The sequence below is a fragment of the Schistocerca serialis genome, chromosome 5 (genome assembly GCF_023864345.2).
Source record: "Schistocerca serialis cubense isolate TAMUIC-IGC-003099 chromosome 5, iqSchSeri2.2, whole genome shotgun sequence".
In the NCBI taxonomy this organism is placed as follows: Eukaryota; Metazoa; Arthropoda; class Insecta; order Orthoptera; family Acrididae; genus Schistocerca; species Schistocerca serialis.
The window spans coordinates 423,694,409-423,713,247 of NC_064642.1; the positions used below are offsets into that span (position 1 = coordinate 423,694,409).

Sequence of the window (18,839 nt, forward strand, 5' to 3'; positions counted from 1 at the left end):
TCAATGTAGCAATTCATTGCCTTTAAATGGCTGTGCCCAGGACTGCCATCTCAAAAAAACAATAGAAACGAGAGTGCTTGGAGCAATATGTTGCTACCATTGTACAACATTCTACTGCTTCGCATGTTTGTGTGAAGCTTTGGTGCCTCTGTGGACACCAGTTCTCCACAGGTGTACCTGGTATCTCTGTAATGAGCGAAGTGGCGCAGTGGTTAGCACACTGGACTCACATTTTTCAATTGCTTCAGGCAAAAACCCACGTCCAGACACCCAGTTTTAGGTTTTCCGTGTGATTTTTTTAAATTGCTTCAGGCAAACGTCGGGAGGTGCCTTTGAAAGGCCATGGCCAATTTTCCTCCTCATCCTTCTCCAATCCGAGCTTGCGCTCCGTCACTAATGAACTTTTTGTCTACAGGATGTTAAACACTAATCTCCTCCCTCCTCCTCCTCCTCCACCTCCTGGTATCTCTTTGAATGATGATGACTACACTGATCCAGATGCTGTTGCGAAAAATTGTGCTTTTCGTTATGCTTGGGCCTCTGCATCTGAGAATTTTCAGCCTGCATTTCATGTCCACAAACAGCAGTTAGAATGAGTTCCTTTATCATTTATTACACCTCACCTGGAACATTGTAATGCTCCGTTAAGTGAATGGGAATTCTTCATTGCCCTACCCCTTTGCCCTGACATGGCTCCAGGGCCAGAGCACATCCATAGCTAAATAGTCAACCACTTATCAGTGGATTGCCAGTGTCACATCCTTGCAATTCTCAACCATATCTGGAGTGGGGATGAGTTCCCCTCTCATTGGTGAGAAAGCTTGATTGTTCCAGTATTGGTGCTGGGTAAGTACCCCCTTGAGATGGGCAGCTATCACTAATGTTCTCTGCGAGTTACTTAAATGTATGGTGAGCGGATGGGTTAGTTGGTACTTTGAGTCTCGGGAACTTGTGGTTCCATGCCAGGGCGGTTTCTGCCAACTACTGCTGACAGTTCTGCCTGGAGTCTGATATTTGGTCTGCCTTTTCCCCGCTGTGGGATGACGACGGTTCAAACCCATGTCTGGCCATGCTGATTTAGGTTTTCCGTAATTTCCCTAAATCACTTTAGTCAAATGCTGGTATGGTTCCTTTAAAAGGGCATGGCCAACTTGCGTCCCCAATCTGATGGGACCGATGATCTCACTGTTGGTCCCCTCCCCCAAATTAACCAACCAACCTTTTTCTCGCATCAACAACTCATTGCTGTCTTCTTCGACTTGCATAGGGCTTATGACACTACATGGTGTCATCATTTACCTCTATGAGTGGGGTCTCTGGGATCTGGAACTTCTTGTCTTGCCATCCTTTCTGGGTTCAATTTGGTGCTTCCCACATTACTCCCATATACAAGAGAATGGGGTCCCACAGAGCATTGTATTGAGTGTGCCCCCTTTCTCTAGCAGCTATTGGAGGTCTAGCTGCAGTTGTGAGGCCTACAGATTTGGTCTCCCTGTATGCTGATGACTTTTTATATCTACTATTGCTCCTCAGTTGTGGCTGTTGCTGAACGTCGACTACAGGTTGCCATATGAAAAGGTGAAGTTGGAGGCTCTCACCTATAGCTTCCGGCTTTCTGCCAACAACATGTCGCGCACTTCTGTCGCTGTCGTACTGTCCATTTCCAACCAGAACTCTACCTCGATGACCAAATGGTCTGTGTGGTGGAGTCTTATCAGCTTTTGGGATTGGACTTCCGTGCATCGTTGACATGGCTTTCCCTTCTTCACTGACTTAAGCAAACATGCTGGTCACACCTTAATACACTTTGCTGTCTCAATAACACCAGCTGGGATGCAGACTGCTCTACACTTTTGCTGCTCTACAAAGCTCTCAATCTGCACACCTAGATTATGGGAGCCTGGCATATGGTGCAGCGTCACCTTCAGTATGCAGATGCTTGACGTAATACACCATTTTGGGGTCTGACTTGTGACACTTGCCTTTCAGAATAGTGCTGTGAACACAGCTGTTTTCATTTAGGAAGATGAGAGTATTTGCAGCAGTTTATAGTGTGTGTCTAGTAATTCATAATCATGTCTTGGCTGTTCACTCAGTATGATTCTGAATTGTATTGTGGATAATCTGATTGAACTTCACTCTCCATACACTGCAAGTTGAATGGCTTGTTGGGCCATTGGTGCACTCAGTTGGCTTCCATCATATGAAAAGAGGATAAATTGTGACTAACCTACAAACTTCAAATCAGCTACCGTTAACGGTCTGTGCTGTTTGGTGTATTAAAGATGTGAAGCGTTGTGTACTACTATGAACAATGGCTTTTTGTGAGGTACCTGACTCCAAATGTCCATGGCATAAGTCCTCTTTGCAATATTCTTTAGGATACTGGCTGAGATCGACCTTTATTCAGTGACAGCAGCAATCCCTGTTGAGTTTGAACTCTTGTGTCTGGTCCCTGTCGGTTACGCTCTTTTTACAACCACTGTTCTTATGTCTCATTTCATGGTTACAAATGGTAGACCATTCCTTGTATGTGTGTAGATTTTCTATGAGTTTCCCAAATCATCTCATATGAACATATTTCCTTGAATAATGCCATCATGAATAGTCTCCCTCATCAGAATTGTTACTCATTCTCAAATGTTTTCAGTTGTAATGGTGTGTGAAATACTAGCCCCCTTTCCACATTAGCACCAAGCTATTATTATCACACCACAACGCTGTGGGATACAACTCCACAGAATGTCTGTTTCAACACTCTTTGTGTTCACTTTGCAGTTGGCTATGGGTGATGGTATTTTCTTTTAGGAGTGGGGTGTTGTTATCACTTGCATACTGAAACTACACAGTCTGATAGATACTAACAATTAAATTTATATTGGGCACTCCCATTGAAAGCACTACTATGTGCTTACCATTTCTTTGCATCCATTAGAGAGGATATGGAGGTGGGTAGAGTGTGTGCCATGAAGTGTTTTGTGAGGGAGTGGAATGCAGGGAGTTGGTGCCCCCATCACTTAATTTTGTCAACAAGAGAAACGTGCCTCATAGTCAGTGTTCGTGCAGACTACCTGTAAAGTCAAGACTGTCATGTAAAAATTTGAGTATTTGTTCATATAAAAATGTTAAATAAAACAACTAAAATTTTCAGTACAGATATTTTGGTTGCAGCTGTGTTGTAGTAATTTAGATTGATGCATGTGTGCTATTTACTGGAAGTCATCTGAGTATTACTGTTTGAGGACTAGATAGAAAGTGTTTCATCTTTGAGTATCCACTAGTATTTGTTACTAAAACTTGTGTGTGTAGGGGTGTCAGTAACTGTGATTATGGAGGTTCTTTGAACATTAAATTGACACATTTATGTGGTACATATTGTTCTTTTGCAGGGTGCAGAATACCTAAGCCAGGTAGAGTAGTAACTTAATATCTGTTTTTAGTTGAAATTTGTTATTACCTTTAGCTGTTAGTAGGAACCTAGCAAACAATTATGTAATCAGTAGAAATTTATTTATTCAGAGGACGCCGGGATCCAGGTGCAAGACCAGAAGATGATGAGTCACCAGCGGTGAAGAAGAGGCCAGGAGATCCAAGGACTGTATTTAGCAGGTAACCCATTAGTTAACTTTATAATTTGACGTATTTTACTTTGACTGAAGACTTAGGAAAACTGGGAAGCTTCCTCAGCTTGCTTCACAAGTTCTAATAAATATCAGTATCATTTCCTCCACTTCTTTTATTGAATGCTGGCAGTATAAACAATTGCCTGTATATGTAATCCACCCTAATCTCCATAATTTTATCCACTGTAGTGGTGCCCGATAGATTTGCAGATCGGTGTGCATGTAGTCTTAAAAAATTTATTTGCTAAAACCTTTTTATTTGATTTCTGAGCATGAAAAGAAATTCTTTCATAACAGTAAATTAAGCAAACTAGTTTTTAATTTGGACTGTGGCTTTAGTTACATTAAGGGAGACACAGAAGACCACCAAATGTTGGATATTTGTAAGTTATAATTGAACTACATTGGCAGTATTTTGCTGATGAATTGGGTTTCTGTAAGCTGACTGTAATTTGGCTTCTGGAAGGTTCCATTGCTTAAAGATTCTGTTGGACGAGTTACTTGATATGTTTGCTTGAGGTTTTCTTATTGTTCTAGAGGAACATCATGATGATAAATAATGTTAGCCCCTACTAGCAGACAGCATTTACAGGTTTGCAAATAGTAAAAGAAGAAAAACCGATGAGGAAGCCTGTGCTGATGCAAAAGCCAGTAAAGCTGTAGTTAGAGCACTGGTTAGCTGTAAAGTCAAAGTGTTCAACATTTTTGAGAGTTGTTTGAATTTCAGCAAAGCCTAGATGTTCATACTACTATGGCATGCAGGGAAGAAGACAGATTCTGGTGTAGCATTGGATGTGGGTTTGGTGACAATCCTTTATGTGAGCTTTTCGTATTCTTGTGATCTGAATTGTAATCTGAAGACATCAGCAAAGCATGGAGAGTTGCATTTCTTTTCTCTTGCGCAGTGTTTTTATTTGCATTTCAGATTTTTGAAGGTGTGTTGTGATTTAACTCCAACAATTGTTATTTACCTGAAAATTAGTATTAGACTAAGAGGCTGTTGGGAGAAAGTTCTGGTTCTTTGTGCACTCCACAAAAATGTATAAAAATAGACTTAGCAAAGTTTACTAGTGAGGAAATAAAATGGGTTATTTCTCTTCAACTGAAGTGTTTTATTTTCTGAAGTTGTTTGACTTACTTATGAACCAGCATCCTGAGGCTTAATTTTTATTATATTTTGGGAACATATGCAAGTAATCGGTGAAGATGTAAAGTAATGACCTCATAGTACATTGCTGTGTGTTATGTGTCATCTGCCATGGTGTCATAGTAGTGTGGTAATATAGGAGTTGCTGGTTTGCTTCCCACCATGCAGTTATTTATCGTTTGACTATTGTGAGTTCTAGAAGGTTTTGGGACTTACTTACTTGTGGATACTGTAATGTACCAGAACATTTTTGTGTTTACAAATAAAGAAGAATACTCGGCCAAGGCAGGCAATTGAGCTTTATATGACAATATTGCTTCCAGCTCAGTGGTTACATCAAGAGTTTATTTGTTGACAGGTGGACAAAAGCTCAGTTATGTTCAGGATTCTTGTTCAATTGCCAGTCAATGACTAAATGTGTTCAATGTGACATAGATTGGTGAAGATGCCACGTAGCTGTCGGTGTGACTCCAGTACACCTTCACAAAAGCCATTGTCTTTACGGGTAGGAATCCAGCACAGACAATGCATTGTCCGTATGATCTGCATTATCAAAGTACCAATGAATGTGAAAATAGGTAGCATATGCACCATGAATGTTGGACCTTGCCGTTGGTGGAGAGGCTTGCGGGCCTCAGTGATACAGATAGCCGTACCATAGGTGCAACCACAAAGGAGGGGTATCTGTTGAGAGGCCAGACAAACGTGTAGTTCCTGAAGAGGGCAGCAGCCTTTTCAGTAGTTGTAGGGGCAAAAGTCTGGATGATTGACTGATCTGGCCTTGTAACACTAACCAAAATGGCCCTGCTGTGCTGGTACTGCGAATGGCTGAAAGCAAGGGGAAACTACAGCTGTAATTTTTCCTAAGGGCATGCAGCTTTACTGTATGGTTACATGATGATGGCGTCCTCTTGAGGTAAAATAGTTCTCCATTCGGATCTCCAAGCGGGGACTACTCAGGGGGACATCATTATCAGGAGAAAGAAAACTGGTGTTCTACGGATCAGAGCGTGGAATGTCAGATCCCTTAATCGGGCAGGTAGGTTAGAAAATTTCAAAAGGGAAATGGATAGGTTAAAGTTAGATATAGTGGGAATTAGTGAAGTTCAGTGGCAGGAGGAACATGACTTCTGGTCAGATGACTATAGGGGTTATAAATACAAAATCAAATAGGGGTAATGCAGGAGTAGGTTTAATAATGAATAAAAAAAATAGGAGTGCGAGTAAGCTACTACAAACAGCACAGTGAACGCATTATTGTGGCCAAGATTGATATGAAGCCCACACCTACCACAGTAGTACAAGTTTATATGCCAGCTAGCTCCGCAGATGGCGAAGAGATTGATGAAATGTATGATGAGATAAAAGAAATTATTCAGATAATGGTAAGACAGAGATTTAGGAACCATGTTTTAAATTGTAAGACATTTTTAGGGGCAAATGTGGACTCTGACCACAATCTATTGATTATGAACTGTAGATTAAAACTGATGAAACTGCAAAGAGGGGGGACTTTAAGGAGATAGGACCTGGATAAACTGAAATGACCGGAGGTTGTAGAGAGTTTCAGAGAGAGCATTAGGGAACGATTGACAAGAATGGAGGAAAGAAATACAGTAGATGAAGAATGGGCAGCTTTCAGAGATGAAACAGTGAAGGCAGCAGAGGATCAAGTAGGTAAAAAGACAATGGCTAGTGAAAATCCTTGGATAACAGAAGAAATATTGGATTTAATTGATGAAAGGAGAAAAAAATGCAGTAAATGAAGCAGGCAAAAAGGAACACAAACATCTCAAAAATGAGATCGACAGGAAGTGCAAAATCGCTAAGTAGGGATGGCTAGAGGATAAATGTAAGGACGTAGAGGCATATATCACTAGGGGTAAGATAGATACTGCCTGCAGGAAAATTAAAGAGACTTTTGGTGAAAAGAGTACCATGTGTATGAATATCAAAGAACCCAGATGGAAAACCAGTTCTAAGCAAAGAAGGGAAAGCAGAAAGGGGAAGGAGTATATAGAGGGTCTGTACAAGGGTGATGTACTTGAGGACAATATTATGGAAATGGAAGAGCATGTAGATGAAGATGAAATGGGAGGTATGATGCTGCATGAAGGGTTTGACAGAGCACTGAAAGATCTAAGTCGAAACAAGGCCCCAGGAGTAGACAACATTCCATTAGAACTACTGATAGCCTTGGGAGAGCCAGCCCTGACAAAACTCTACCATCTGGTGAGCAAGATGTATAAGACAGGCAAAATACCCTCAGACTTCAAGAAGAATATAATAATTCCAATCCCAAAGAAAGCAGGTGTTGACAGATGTGAAAATTACCGAACTATCAGTTTACTAAGTCACAGCTGCAAAATACTAGCATGAATTCTTTACAGACAAATGGAAAAACTGGTAGAAGCTGACCTCGGGGAAGATCAGTTTGGATTCTGTAGAAATGTTGGAACATGTGAGGCAATACTGACCCTACGATGTATCTTAGAAGATAGATTAAGGAAAGGCAAACCTACATTTCTAGCATTTGTAGACTTAGAGAAAGCTTTTGACAGTGTTGACTGGAATACTCTCTTTCAAATTCTGAAGGTGGCAGGGGTAAAATAAAGGGAATGAAAGGCTACTTACAATTTGTCTAGAAACCAGATGGCAGTTATGAGTTGAGGGGCATGAAAGGGAAGCAGCGGTTGGGAAGGGAGTGAGACAGGGTTGTAGCTTCTCCCCGATGTTATTCAATCTGTATATTGAGCAAGCAGTAAAGGAAACAAAAGAAAAATTTGGTGTAGGTATTAAAATCCATGGAGAAGAAATAAAAACTTTGAGGTTCGCTGATGACATTGTAATTCTGTCAGAGACAGCAAAGGACTCGAAAGAGCAGTTGAACGGAATGGACAGTGTCTTGAAAGGAGGATATAAATGAACATCAACAAAAGCAAAACGAGGATAATGGAATGTAGTCGAATTAAACCAGGTGATGCTGAGGGAATTAGATTAGGAAATGAGACACTTAAAGTAGTACAGGAGTTGTGCTATTTGAGGAGCAAAATAACTGATGATGGTCGAAGGAGAGAGGATATAAAATGTAGACTGGCAATGGCAAGGAAAACATTTCTGAAGAAGAGAAATTTGTTAACATCGAGTATAGATTTAAATGTCAGGACGTTGTTTCTGAAAGTATTTGTGTGGAGTGTAGCCATGTATGGAAGTGAAACATGGATGATAAATAGTTTGGACAAGAAGAGAATAGAAACGGTGCTACAAAAGAATGTTGAAGATAAGATGGATAGACCACATAACTAATGAGGAGGTATTGAGTAGAATTGGGGAGAAGAGAAACTTGTGGCAAAACTTGACTAGAAGAAGGGATCAGTTGGTAGGACATGTTCTGAGGCATCAAGGGATCACCAGTTTAGTATTGGAGGGCAGCATGGAGGGTGAAAATCTTAGAGGGAGACCAAGAGATGAATACACTAAGCAGATTCAGAAGGATGTAGGTTGCATAGGTACTGGAAGATGAATCAGCTTGCACGGGATAGAGTAGCATGGAGAGCTGCATCAAACCAGTCTGGACTGAAGAAGACAACAACGACGACGTCATCTGTACCTAACACAGATAATTCCAAGATATTCACAGTCAGCAAATTTATTTCATATTAACATGGGATGGCTGTCAATTGTCATTAATGTCTGTTCATCCAGACATGCAAGTAAGTGGGTATGAAAGCATTAATGAGTCAGGTACACATCATGGAACCAGCAGAGTTTCAGGAGAAACTCTGGCCAATATTCAGTGAAAAGGCTGAAGGGATTATAGTATGTTGCTGTGTATAACGTGGGATTACATGATATGTCTTCCATTAGTCAACTTGTCCTTGGGTAGTTCAGCCCAGTAGTGATTTGAAAACAGCTAGAAGCTCAAGAGGTGGGACAATTTCAGGTGGAGATTGAAAAACATTTAGTGGCAACCAGCAGAAGATCTGAATGCTGCAATACAAATGAAGAATGGAGCCAAATGTCGGGGAGATGATGCAGACAGTATATTCTGTTTTCATACTGTTTCTCATCTTGAACCTGAATATGGCAGAAACTGACGAAATTACACACATATGGAAGGGTGAAACAGAGGACATCTGTCAAATGTTTCTTTTGAAGGATGTTACGATGAAAGAGAATATCATCAAATGGAGCCCATCGAGACAATACACAGAAAAGAAAGACTTTCAACAGCCTGTCCTGGACTAGGCCACTCTCCAAAGCGTGACAGTCATTCTACACTGCCAGAGGTTCAAGTTGCAGAAAACAGAAAAATTAATGAGACGACAATCTGCGGAAGTGAGAACTTCATAGATGAAAGTTCTCAATGGATGCCAGTTACCAGAATATTAGGCATTCACATAGACATTATCATAGGCAACCAACCTGTTCAGGTGCTAGTAAAGTTTGGGGCATGTTGTATTGGTATCAAATGCTTGACATAGAGTGTAACAATACCAGAGAAGGAAAGTTGCTACTCACCGCCATTAAGGCCTTTGTCAGCAGTAGACACACACACGCGCGCACGCTGGATTACCATATAGCGGAGATGCTGAGTCGTGATAGGCACAATAAAAAGATTCACACAATTAAAGCTTTCAGCCATTAAGGCCTTTGTCAGCAGCAGCAGCACACACACACACACACACACACACACACACACACACACCTGCAGTCTCAGAGAGCTGAGACCATACTGCGAACAGCAGCACCAGTGCATGATGGGAGTGGAGACAGGGTGGGGGTAAGGAGGAGGCTGGGGTGGGGAGGGGGAGGGATAGTATTGCGGGAGTGGCAGACAGTCAAGTGTTGCAGTTTAGACGGAGGGCAGGAGAGAAGGTGGGGAAGGGGGGAGGGGGTAAGTAGCGGAAAGGAGAGATATAAAAGAAATTAAAAGACTGGGTGTGGCAGTGAAATGACGGCTGTTTAGTGCTGGAATGGGAACAGGGAGGGGGCTGGATGGATGAGGACAGTGACCTTCGGGGTGTGGCAGTGAAATGACGGCTGTTTAGTGCTGGAATGGGAACAGGGAGGGGGGTGGATGGGTGAGGACAGTGACCTTCATTAGTCGCTGTCCTCACCCATCCTGCCCCCTCCCTGTTCCCATTCCAGCACTAAACAGCCGTCATTTCACTGCCACACCCGGTCTTTTAATTTCTTTTATTTCTCTCCTTTCCGATACTTACCCCTCCCCCCCCCCCCCCCCCCCCCATCCCCCCACCCCCCTCCGCACCTTCTCTCCTGCCCTCCGTCTAAACTGCAACACTTGACTGTCCGCCACTCCCACCATACTATCCCTCCCCCTCCCCGCCCCAGCCTCCTCCTTACCCCCACTCAGTCTCCACTCCCATCATGCACTGGTGCTGCTGTTCACAGTGTGGTCTCAGAGAGCTGAGACTGCAGAAATGTGTGCAAGTTGTGTGTGTGTGTGTGTGTGTGTGTGGGCGCGCGCACGTGTATATGTGTCTACCGCTGACAAAGGCCTTAATGGCCGAAAGCTTTGTGTGAATCTTTTTATTGTGCCTACCACGACTCAGCATCTCCGCTATATGTTGAGTAGCAACTTTGCTTCTCTGGTATTGTTACATTCCATCCTAGATTTTCCATTGTTTGACGTATAGTGTGGAAGATTGGAGCTCCAGATTGATGAAGCTATTCCAAGTCCACTCAACAACGGTGTTTCTGGAAAAGAGATTTTCCCCCACCGTCATAAATAAGACATGCTATGGTAAATTGCCTGAACATTTAGTATAACTGTAAAGTTCTAGTCTACATCTACACCTACATCTACATCCATACTCTGCAAGCCACCTGACTGTGTGTGGCGGAGGGTACCTTGAGTACCTCTATCGGTTCTCTCTTCTATTCCAGTCTTGTATTGTTCGTGGAAAGAAGGATTGTCGGTATGCCTCTGTGTGGGCTCTAATCTCTCTGATTTTATCCTCATGGTCTCTTTGCGAGATATACGTAGGAGGGAGCAATATACTCCTTGACTCTTCGGTGAAGGTATGTTCTCAAAACTTTAACAAAAGCCCGTACCGAGCTACTGAGCGTCTCTCCTGCAGAGTCTTCCACTGGAGTTTATCTACCATCTCCGTAACACTTTCGCGATTACTAAATGATCCTGTAATGAAGTGCGCTGCTCTCCGTTGGATCTTCTCTATCTCTTCTATCAACCCTATCTGGTACGGATCCCACACTGCTGAGCAGTATTCAAGCAGCGGGCGAACAAGCGTACTGTAACCTATTTCCTTTGTTTTCGGATTGCATTTCCTTAGGATTCTTCCACTGAATCTCAGTCAGGCATCTGCTTTACCGACAATCAACTTTATATGATCATTCCATTCTAAATCACTCCTAATGCGTACTCCCAGATAATTTATGGCATTAACTGCTTCCAGTTGCTGACCTGCTGTATTGTAGCTAAATGATAAGGGATATTTCTTTCTATGTATTCACAGCACACTACACTTGTCTACATTGAGATTCAATTGCCATTCCCTGCACCATGCGTCAATTCGCTGCAGATCCTCCTGCATTTCAGTGCAATTTTCCATTGTTACAACCTCTCGATATACCACAGCATCATCCGCAAAAAGCCTCAGTGAACTTCCAATGTCATCCACAAGGTAATTTATGTATATTGTGAATAGCCACGGTCCTACGACACTCCCCAGCAGCACACCTGAAATCCCTCTTACTTCGGAAGACTTCTCTCCCTTGAGAATGACATGCTGCGTTCTGTTATGGTCTGATAGTCCATATGCTCTTACTTTGTTCATTAAACGACTGTGGGGAACTGTATCGAACGCCTTGCGTAAGTCAAGAAACACGGCATCTTGCTGGGAACCCGTGTCTATGCCCCTCTGAGTCTCGTGGACAAATAGCGTGAGCTGGGTTTCACATGACCGTCGTTTTCGAAACCCATGCTGAATGCTACAGAGTAGATTTCTAGTCTCCAGAAAAGTCATTATACTCTAACATAATACATGTTCCAAAATTCTACAACTGATCGACGTTAGAGATATGGGTCTATAGTTCTGCACATCTGTTCGACGTCCCTTCTTGAAAACGAGGATGACCTGTGCCCTTTTCCAATCCTTTGGAACGCTATGCTCTTCTAGAGACCAAGTGCAAAGATGTGCTTTGCCTCGCAAAAGAAATGTATATGTCAGTGAAGATTGTATTGATCACAAGTGGACGAAGAGAGCTCTCGATTGCCAACTTCTATAAATGCTGTCAATGAGTGGTGTCTAGCTTCTGGAGCATTCAAGCCCGAAGTGGATAGGAAGCAGACCCAATGACCAATTATGAAACACCGTGCATATCAACACTGAGGATAATACCCTTCATATCTCAGAACTGGTATAGGGTGCCTATAGCTCCATCAGTAGGAAGAGGAGTGGATGCTATGCTGCATCATTCAGCTATCAGAGTGTCCTCAGTCCTCCCCTGTGATCTTCATTTAGAAGAAAGATGACATCTGGTGTTTTCACATCAATTACAGACCGACAAAGTCACCAAAAAGTGTGTATACTTGTTGTCATGGGCTGTCTGAAGGGAGTGAAGTATACTTCACTGTCGATGTGGCTGAAGGGGTTGACTGGGAAAAGGCTACTTTCAGGGCAACTAATGGTCCCTGTGAATTAAAAACTGTGCTGTTTGGTCTGTCTAATACTTCAGCACTCTGAATGCATAATTGACAGCCAGTTTTAACATCTTAAATGGAAGACATAGCGTTGCTAATTGAATAATGTTGTTTCATTTGAAGAGTGTTTAAGTAGCTGGTGATATCTGCATCACCACTTATATTCCTGCTATCTGCAATTATTTATCATTTGACATCTGTGGTTTCTAGGAGATTCTGAGACTTACTTGTTGACACAATATTGTTGAATAGAAGCACACTCTGAAAGGGCAGGCAGCTCAGTTCTGAGTGTACTGTTACATGTGCTTAATAATCATGTTTTAAATTTGAAGTGTCATTTCTTGTTTTTGACACTGCTCGTAACTGTTACTTGATTCCATATTGTACATTGCAATATTGACCAATGGTCAGATACAGGCTCTGTTTTGCCATGTAGTGAGATTTCTACAAGGTTACGTGAGTGGTATGTGAGTTATGACGATTTAAACTTCTCCCGGAGATCAAAACAAGGTTGGTAGCCTTTATCAAAATCGTTCTACAACTGTAGGAGTAAAGGAAGCTGGTAGATGTTGACATGTAATGTTTCCGTAACTGACGGTGATGTAATTACATTGCATAGCAAAATTCTGTGGTGCATCACCTGGTGCACACAAATGATGAGAGTGGATATTTTTTCATGAAAAGAAGAGGGGTAAGAACTATTTGACTTTAGTACTAAGAGTCCAGAATAATATAAATCACAGCTTTGATACTGCATTTGTTTAGAAGATACAAAAAATTTCATGCATGTGATTTGTAACATACATGCTGCCTACAATTTTTTAAATTTAAACTTGAGGATTCAAGAATTTCATCAATAGAGAGTGAAGACAGTGAAGCTTTGAATATGGAAAAGTTTAGTCCATGCAATATTCATCACGTGGCTTAAATTACTGGCTTGATTCTAGTTGGTGCCATCAGATTAAAAAGATTACCTCATTTTTTTGGATGATGTGGTAAATCATCACAATAACACACATAGGAGGCGTCTGTGTTTCTGAAGCTTCATTTTAAAAGAAAAATAAAACATGCCACTGCTTTAGGCTTATAAACAGTGTAGAATTTAGTTTCTGTTTCTTACAGTCGTTTGCTAAATGCCTGTCTGACTGTAACAGTTGTTGCACTGGCAGCAAAGAGACTGAATTTATGTTCAAACTCTTGTCTGACCATTTAAATTTATGATTTGTATGGTTCCTGTTGATCACTTCAGGTGGGTGGTGGTTCATTCCTTCAACAAGTCTATAGTCATTTCTATATCTCAGCTGTTTTATTAGTGATCCAGTGGTAAACTTAAACAGCACTCGCGGATTAGGCCATAGCATGTTCTGAGAGGCTGACTGCTACCTACAAGGCAGTGTGAGGAGTGATTTATGATCGTGGGACATTTGAACTGCATGTCACGAACTTGCCAGCTATTATTTCCAGTAACTGAATCCTGATGGTCCAGGTGCTTATTAATTCAAGCAGTTCCTCATTTGGCCTTGTGGAGCTGAGTGTAACCTGTTCCAGACTACACTACCTCAGAAAAAAGTCTGAGGGGTACTAGTAAAAAACCCAGGTCCATATCTACTGAAGGCAGTGACACTAACCATTTGGCTGTGGAAATGTTCAGTGGCATAACCAGGAAATGAGGGGATTGATGGGGGCCTTGTCAGTGCTAAAATTAATCTTTATTATCTATTCTCCACTTTCCTTGCTCAATTAAACAAGCCTTTAGTTTGGTACACACCATTTTACAGTGAAAGCAGCAAATTTTCTTGAGATATTTTGTAGTTACAGGATGCAACAGTGGAGCTCAGTGGTGTTGAAAGATGTCAGAAATGAGGCAGCCTGTGACTGCTAGATTGATCTTATTGTGACCACTTACCATTTGTTTACATCAGCATCACATAAAGTTGCAAAATGTTTTGAAAACTCTGTCTGTCCGACATTTCCTTTCACATGTCTTGTGAAGTTGCTTGTTGCTTCTTGCTTAAATTCACTCCTTGTGATCAGAACTGAATAAATGTTTGTGGAGAGAAATCGTTATGTGCTCTTAATTATTTTATTGATACGTAAATATATATGAAATAAAATACTTTAGGATTAAAGGAGACCACACACCAGAAAGCAGAAGCACTGTGTTGTTGGTAGGCACCACAAAAGCTTGCTGGCTTTCAGAGTAGAGTTATACTTTTATGAACTAGGGTAAAATAACAAACACACACACACACACACACACACACACACACACACACACACACACACGTTTAGCCAGAGTAGATCGTTAATTTAGGAATGACACATTGTGAGATAATTAACAAATCAGCTTTTAATGTGTGTGTTCTTGAGACCAAATAGAAGTAGTACCAAAATAACTCTTGTAGCATAGTAGACAGTTTATAACATTCATAATAATAAACTCTCAAATCCATTTTTCCATAACTTAAGTATGCAGTCAATCAGGATACAGATTGTTGGGTTGCCTATTTTTTATATACTTATGATACTTTTTGTTGTCAGGTTGTCTGGGCCACCAAGGGCCAAACGAGGTGACACCCCTGATGATGATGAGCTCCCTAACAAGGTGTGATATGGCATATTTTGTGTTTGTTTCACATGAGTGTATATTTTATTGAAGGATAATTTTGCAGATTGTAAAATGTCAGTTATCTTTTGTTATAGCCTCTCATATCTTCTCGGGTAATTGCTACACCTAAAGAGTTACCTTCTCGACAGGAAGCTATGGCTGCCCAGAACACTGATGAGTTGAGCAAAGCAAGGTAAACACCAAAGCAGGTTGTCAGTACTGGTGACACAAGTTACTGTAGTGGCCAAGTATTCAGGACCTTAATTACTCGTTTGTTTTAATGTCAGCAGTTTAATTGCTAAAAGTTTTTTTAGTTGATATACATGATTTCTCTGTTATAAAGCAGTTATGTAAAGGATAGACTGCTTACTCATTGTGTAGGTCACATGTTGAGTTGTAGACGGGCACAATGAAAATACCGTAGTTCCTGAAGAAGTCAAAAGTAGGTCAAGCAAACAAAAGTACACAGTGGATTAAAACAGATTGCACTAGTCAGTATTTTCTTACAATAAATATAAATGGTGTTCATTGCTAAGTCATGGATGCTGAATTCGAAAATGAAATTAGTTTTCAGCTATTGGGCTGTTTTCGTGTGACATACTAAACTATCAATCAAAATCCTTGAAAATGCTGCAAATTGTTTATTCTTATGTGAGTTAAATTAAATATTTGGTAGATCTAATTGTTTAAAAGTAATCAAAATACCCTGTCAGTTTAAAAAGTTTCGAGGCTGCATTAATAAAAACTAGAATAAGGTTATGATGGTGGTTTTAATGCTTCAATTGTACATAATCTCCCCCACATGAGTGCAGTGCACAGAACATTCATAGAACCAGGTGAAATTGTCAGAAAAACAGAAATGATGTTCCACTTGTGCCTCACATTCACTCATAAAACAAGGTTATACTTATGCAAGCTTTTGGAGCCAGTGGATCCTTCTTCTGGCAGAGGGGTTGAAGGGGAGGACTGGAGAAGTTTAGGAGAAGTGGTAGATTTTAGAAAGTCACCCTGAACTGATTGTTAGGGTTCCTGGAGCTTGTATAAGTATAATCTTTTATGTGTAGTGTTCTCCTGCCACCACTTAGTGAGTAGATTTTTGTTATCTATCCAGTTACTTGGTATTGTCAAAAACTGATTATTTTCATTGGTTTGTTCACTTGAATGTTGGTTATGTCACAAAAGCATTGACACTTCATGTGAATTTCTGCACTTTTGTCATTTTGTGGTAGTTCCTATTGGTGGTAACTCTCATCACCCGTGACAAACTGAGTTTTGAATGTTGGGCTCAATAAGGTTCCCTTTCTGTGCAGTGACCGTGGAAGATAAAATTATAAAGAATGTAGCAACCAGTCAAGGAAACATAATTTACTTATCTTGTTGCAAATCAATTTCGACTGATATCAGTCATCATCGGTGCCTTTTTAGGCTATGGGTGGGGAGGAGAGAAGAGCGCTGTCTGGCAGAGCATGCGGGGTCTAGAAGGTGGCAGGACAATGGGAGTAGGGGAAAAGAAGCAGAGGGGAATAGGGGAAAAGAAGCAGAGTGGGGGAAAAGACTGACGGGTGGTTTGGCAGAGAGCAGTGCGAAATGAGTGTGAGGGGATGTGAACTGTGAGGAGTTCATAGGACAGAGGAGGGCTGAAACTGATGGGTAGAGGGTATGGTGACAGTAGGTTATTATAGGTTGAGGCCAGTATAATTTCGGGAGTGGAGAATATGTTGTAAGGGTAACATCCATCTGCACAGTTCAGAGAAGTTGGTGGTGGAGGGGAGGATCCAGATGGCCCATGTTTTGGAGCAGCCACAGCCATCAAAATCCTGCACGTTGTATTCTGCTACATGTTGTGCCGCAGGTGTCCAGTTTGCTCTTGCCCTGGTGCACTACATGCAGCTGAACATAACAATCGTGATCTCAATGTCTGCTTCACAACCCAGGCCATCTGGATCCTCTCCTCCACCACTAGCTTGTCTGAACTGTGCAGATGGGAGTTATCCTTCCAAAACATTCTCCGCTCTTGAAATTATCCTGGCCTCAGCCTGTGATAATCTGCTGTCCCCACACCCTCCACCCAACAGTTTTAACCCTCTCTGTCCTATCAACTCCTTCTACTCCACTTCGCTTCACGTCACCTCAATCACATTGTGTATGACTCTCTGCCAATGTATCCACCTCTTCTGCTCCATTCATTTTTTGCTCCCCATCTGCCCTTCCTATACCCCCCCCCCCCTCCCCCCCTTTCCCCTACAGCTTCCCAACCCTTCATCAGGTGGCCTTGTTCTGCCAACTTCTAGCCTTGCATGCTTCATCAGACAGTGCTCTTCTCTCCTCCCCACCCATTGCTTGCTATCCTTCCACCTTCCCTGCTCCACTCCAGGTGGCTGCTTTTGTTCAACGCAGCAGTTGCAGTCTGGACAGAGCATCTAGAGATAGCGGTCATGTGTGTGTGAGGTGTGCCTACTTCTGTGAATGTGTGTGTGTTTTCCTTCCTGTTCTGAAGAAGGCTTTGCCGAAAAGCTCATTGTATAATAGTCTTTCTGTTGTGCCTGTCTGCAACTCAACTTATCATCTTTAATGTGAGTAGCAGTCAGTCCTTTCATAAGTGTTGATATTCCAACCTGGACTTTCTTCTGTTAAAACAAAGGTATTTGTTGACAGAAATAGGAGAATGTTTGGTGCCTTACTTGGGACTCTGCAAAAATTTCGACAAGAAGAAACTAGAATGCGTGACAAAGTAAGTTATACACAGATTAGCTCTATGACCTGATAGGCTGTATAAATTATTCAATGTTTAATGTTTAATTGCTTGTTTCAAGGAAGAGAAAAGAGCAAAGGTAGAGAAAAAACTTGAAGAAAATGCAAAGCGTGAGAAAGAGGAGTTGAAAAAGGAGCGACAAGAACTCTTCCTGGAAAGAAAAAGAAAACAAGCGGAGATAAGAAAAATAGAATTAAAAATGCTTAGGATTAAAGAGGTTAGTTCTTTGTTGTTATTCATTTGCCCTTGTCACATTGTGATACAAATTTCTGCCCTTTGTCAGATTTTCAGTTGTTTTAATTTGTTTATTATTGTTTTGTACCATAAGGGTCAACTTACTTTGCAACTTTTCATTTGGAAATTGACATATGTTGTGTATTTCATTTGGAGAATGCACAATTATTTGTACAGTCTGCCTTGTAAACTACCCAATAGAATTTGTTTGTGGATATGTACCTTCCTGATTGGAGTCTGTGTCCTGCTCTGATTCCATAAAAAATATCTATATATGTTTGGAGTCGCCGGATACCAATACTATTTCAGAAATCATATTTGTTTTACCTTACTCACTAAAATTGCTTCTCAGCTTTCTTTGGCTGTGGAGGTGCCTGTCACTATTGACATATAATTAGAGGCTCATTGCAGTATTGGTCTACTCTACAGTCACTGAGCTACTATCTTTGCTGACAGTGTTTCCATAATGTTTCTTGTTAGATGCTTGATATATCTGAAACTGTGTTTGTTATGAAGGGTTGCTGTACATTTGTTACTAGAAGTTGGTCTCTCATCTATCAGAAACAGCCCATGACACATTCTTCCCTCCTTGATCTCTTACATGAAAGCATAATGAAAATTTCTCAACCTCCTGCAAGAATGGTGGTACATGCCAAAGAAATTTTTTTGTAGTGTTGGAACATACTGCACAGTAAGTTTGATATGCTGAATAGTTTTATTTGTGCAATTGTTAAAAATATATGCGTGTTGTGTTTTCATTCAGGTGGATGAGGTGGAACACTGTGACA

The 18,839-nt window shown here is 41.3% G+C and overlaps 1 protein-coding gene across 2 annotated transcripts in view; it reads left to right on the forward strand.

Moving 5' to 3' along the window:
* The window catches only part of LOC126481339 (pinin), a 62,453-nt gene that overhangs the window by 18,605 nt on the left and 25,009 nt on the right, over positions 1-18,839 (forward strand). For both annotated transcript variants that reach the window (XM_050105023.1, XM_050105024.1), the window contains exons 3-7: positions 3,520-3,609; positions 14,999-15,062; positions 15,161-15,258; positions 17,721-17,796; positions 17,879-18,034. In XM_050105023.1, the coding sequence (XP_049960980.1) occupies positions 3,520-3,609; positions 14,999-15,062; positions 15,161-15,258; positions 17,721-17,796; positions 17,879-18,034 (484 nt within the window). The remainder of the gene's footprint in view (positions 1-3,519; positions 3,610-14,998; positions 15,063-15,160; positions 15,259-17,720; positions 17,797-17,878; positions 18,035-18,839) is intronic.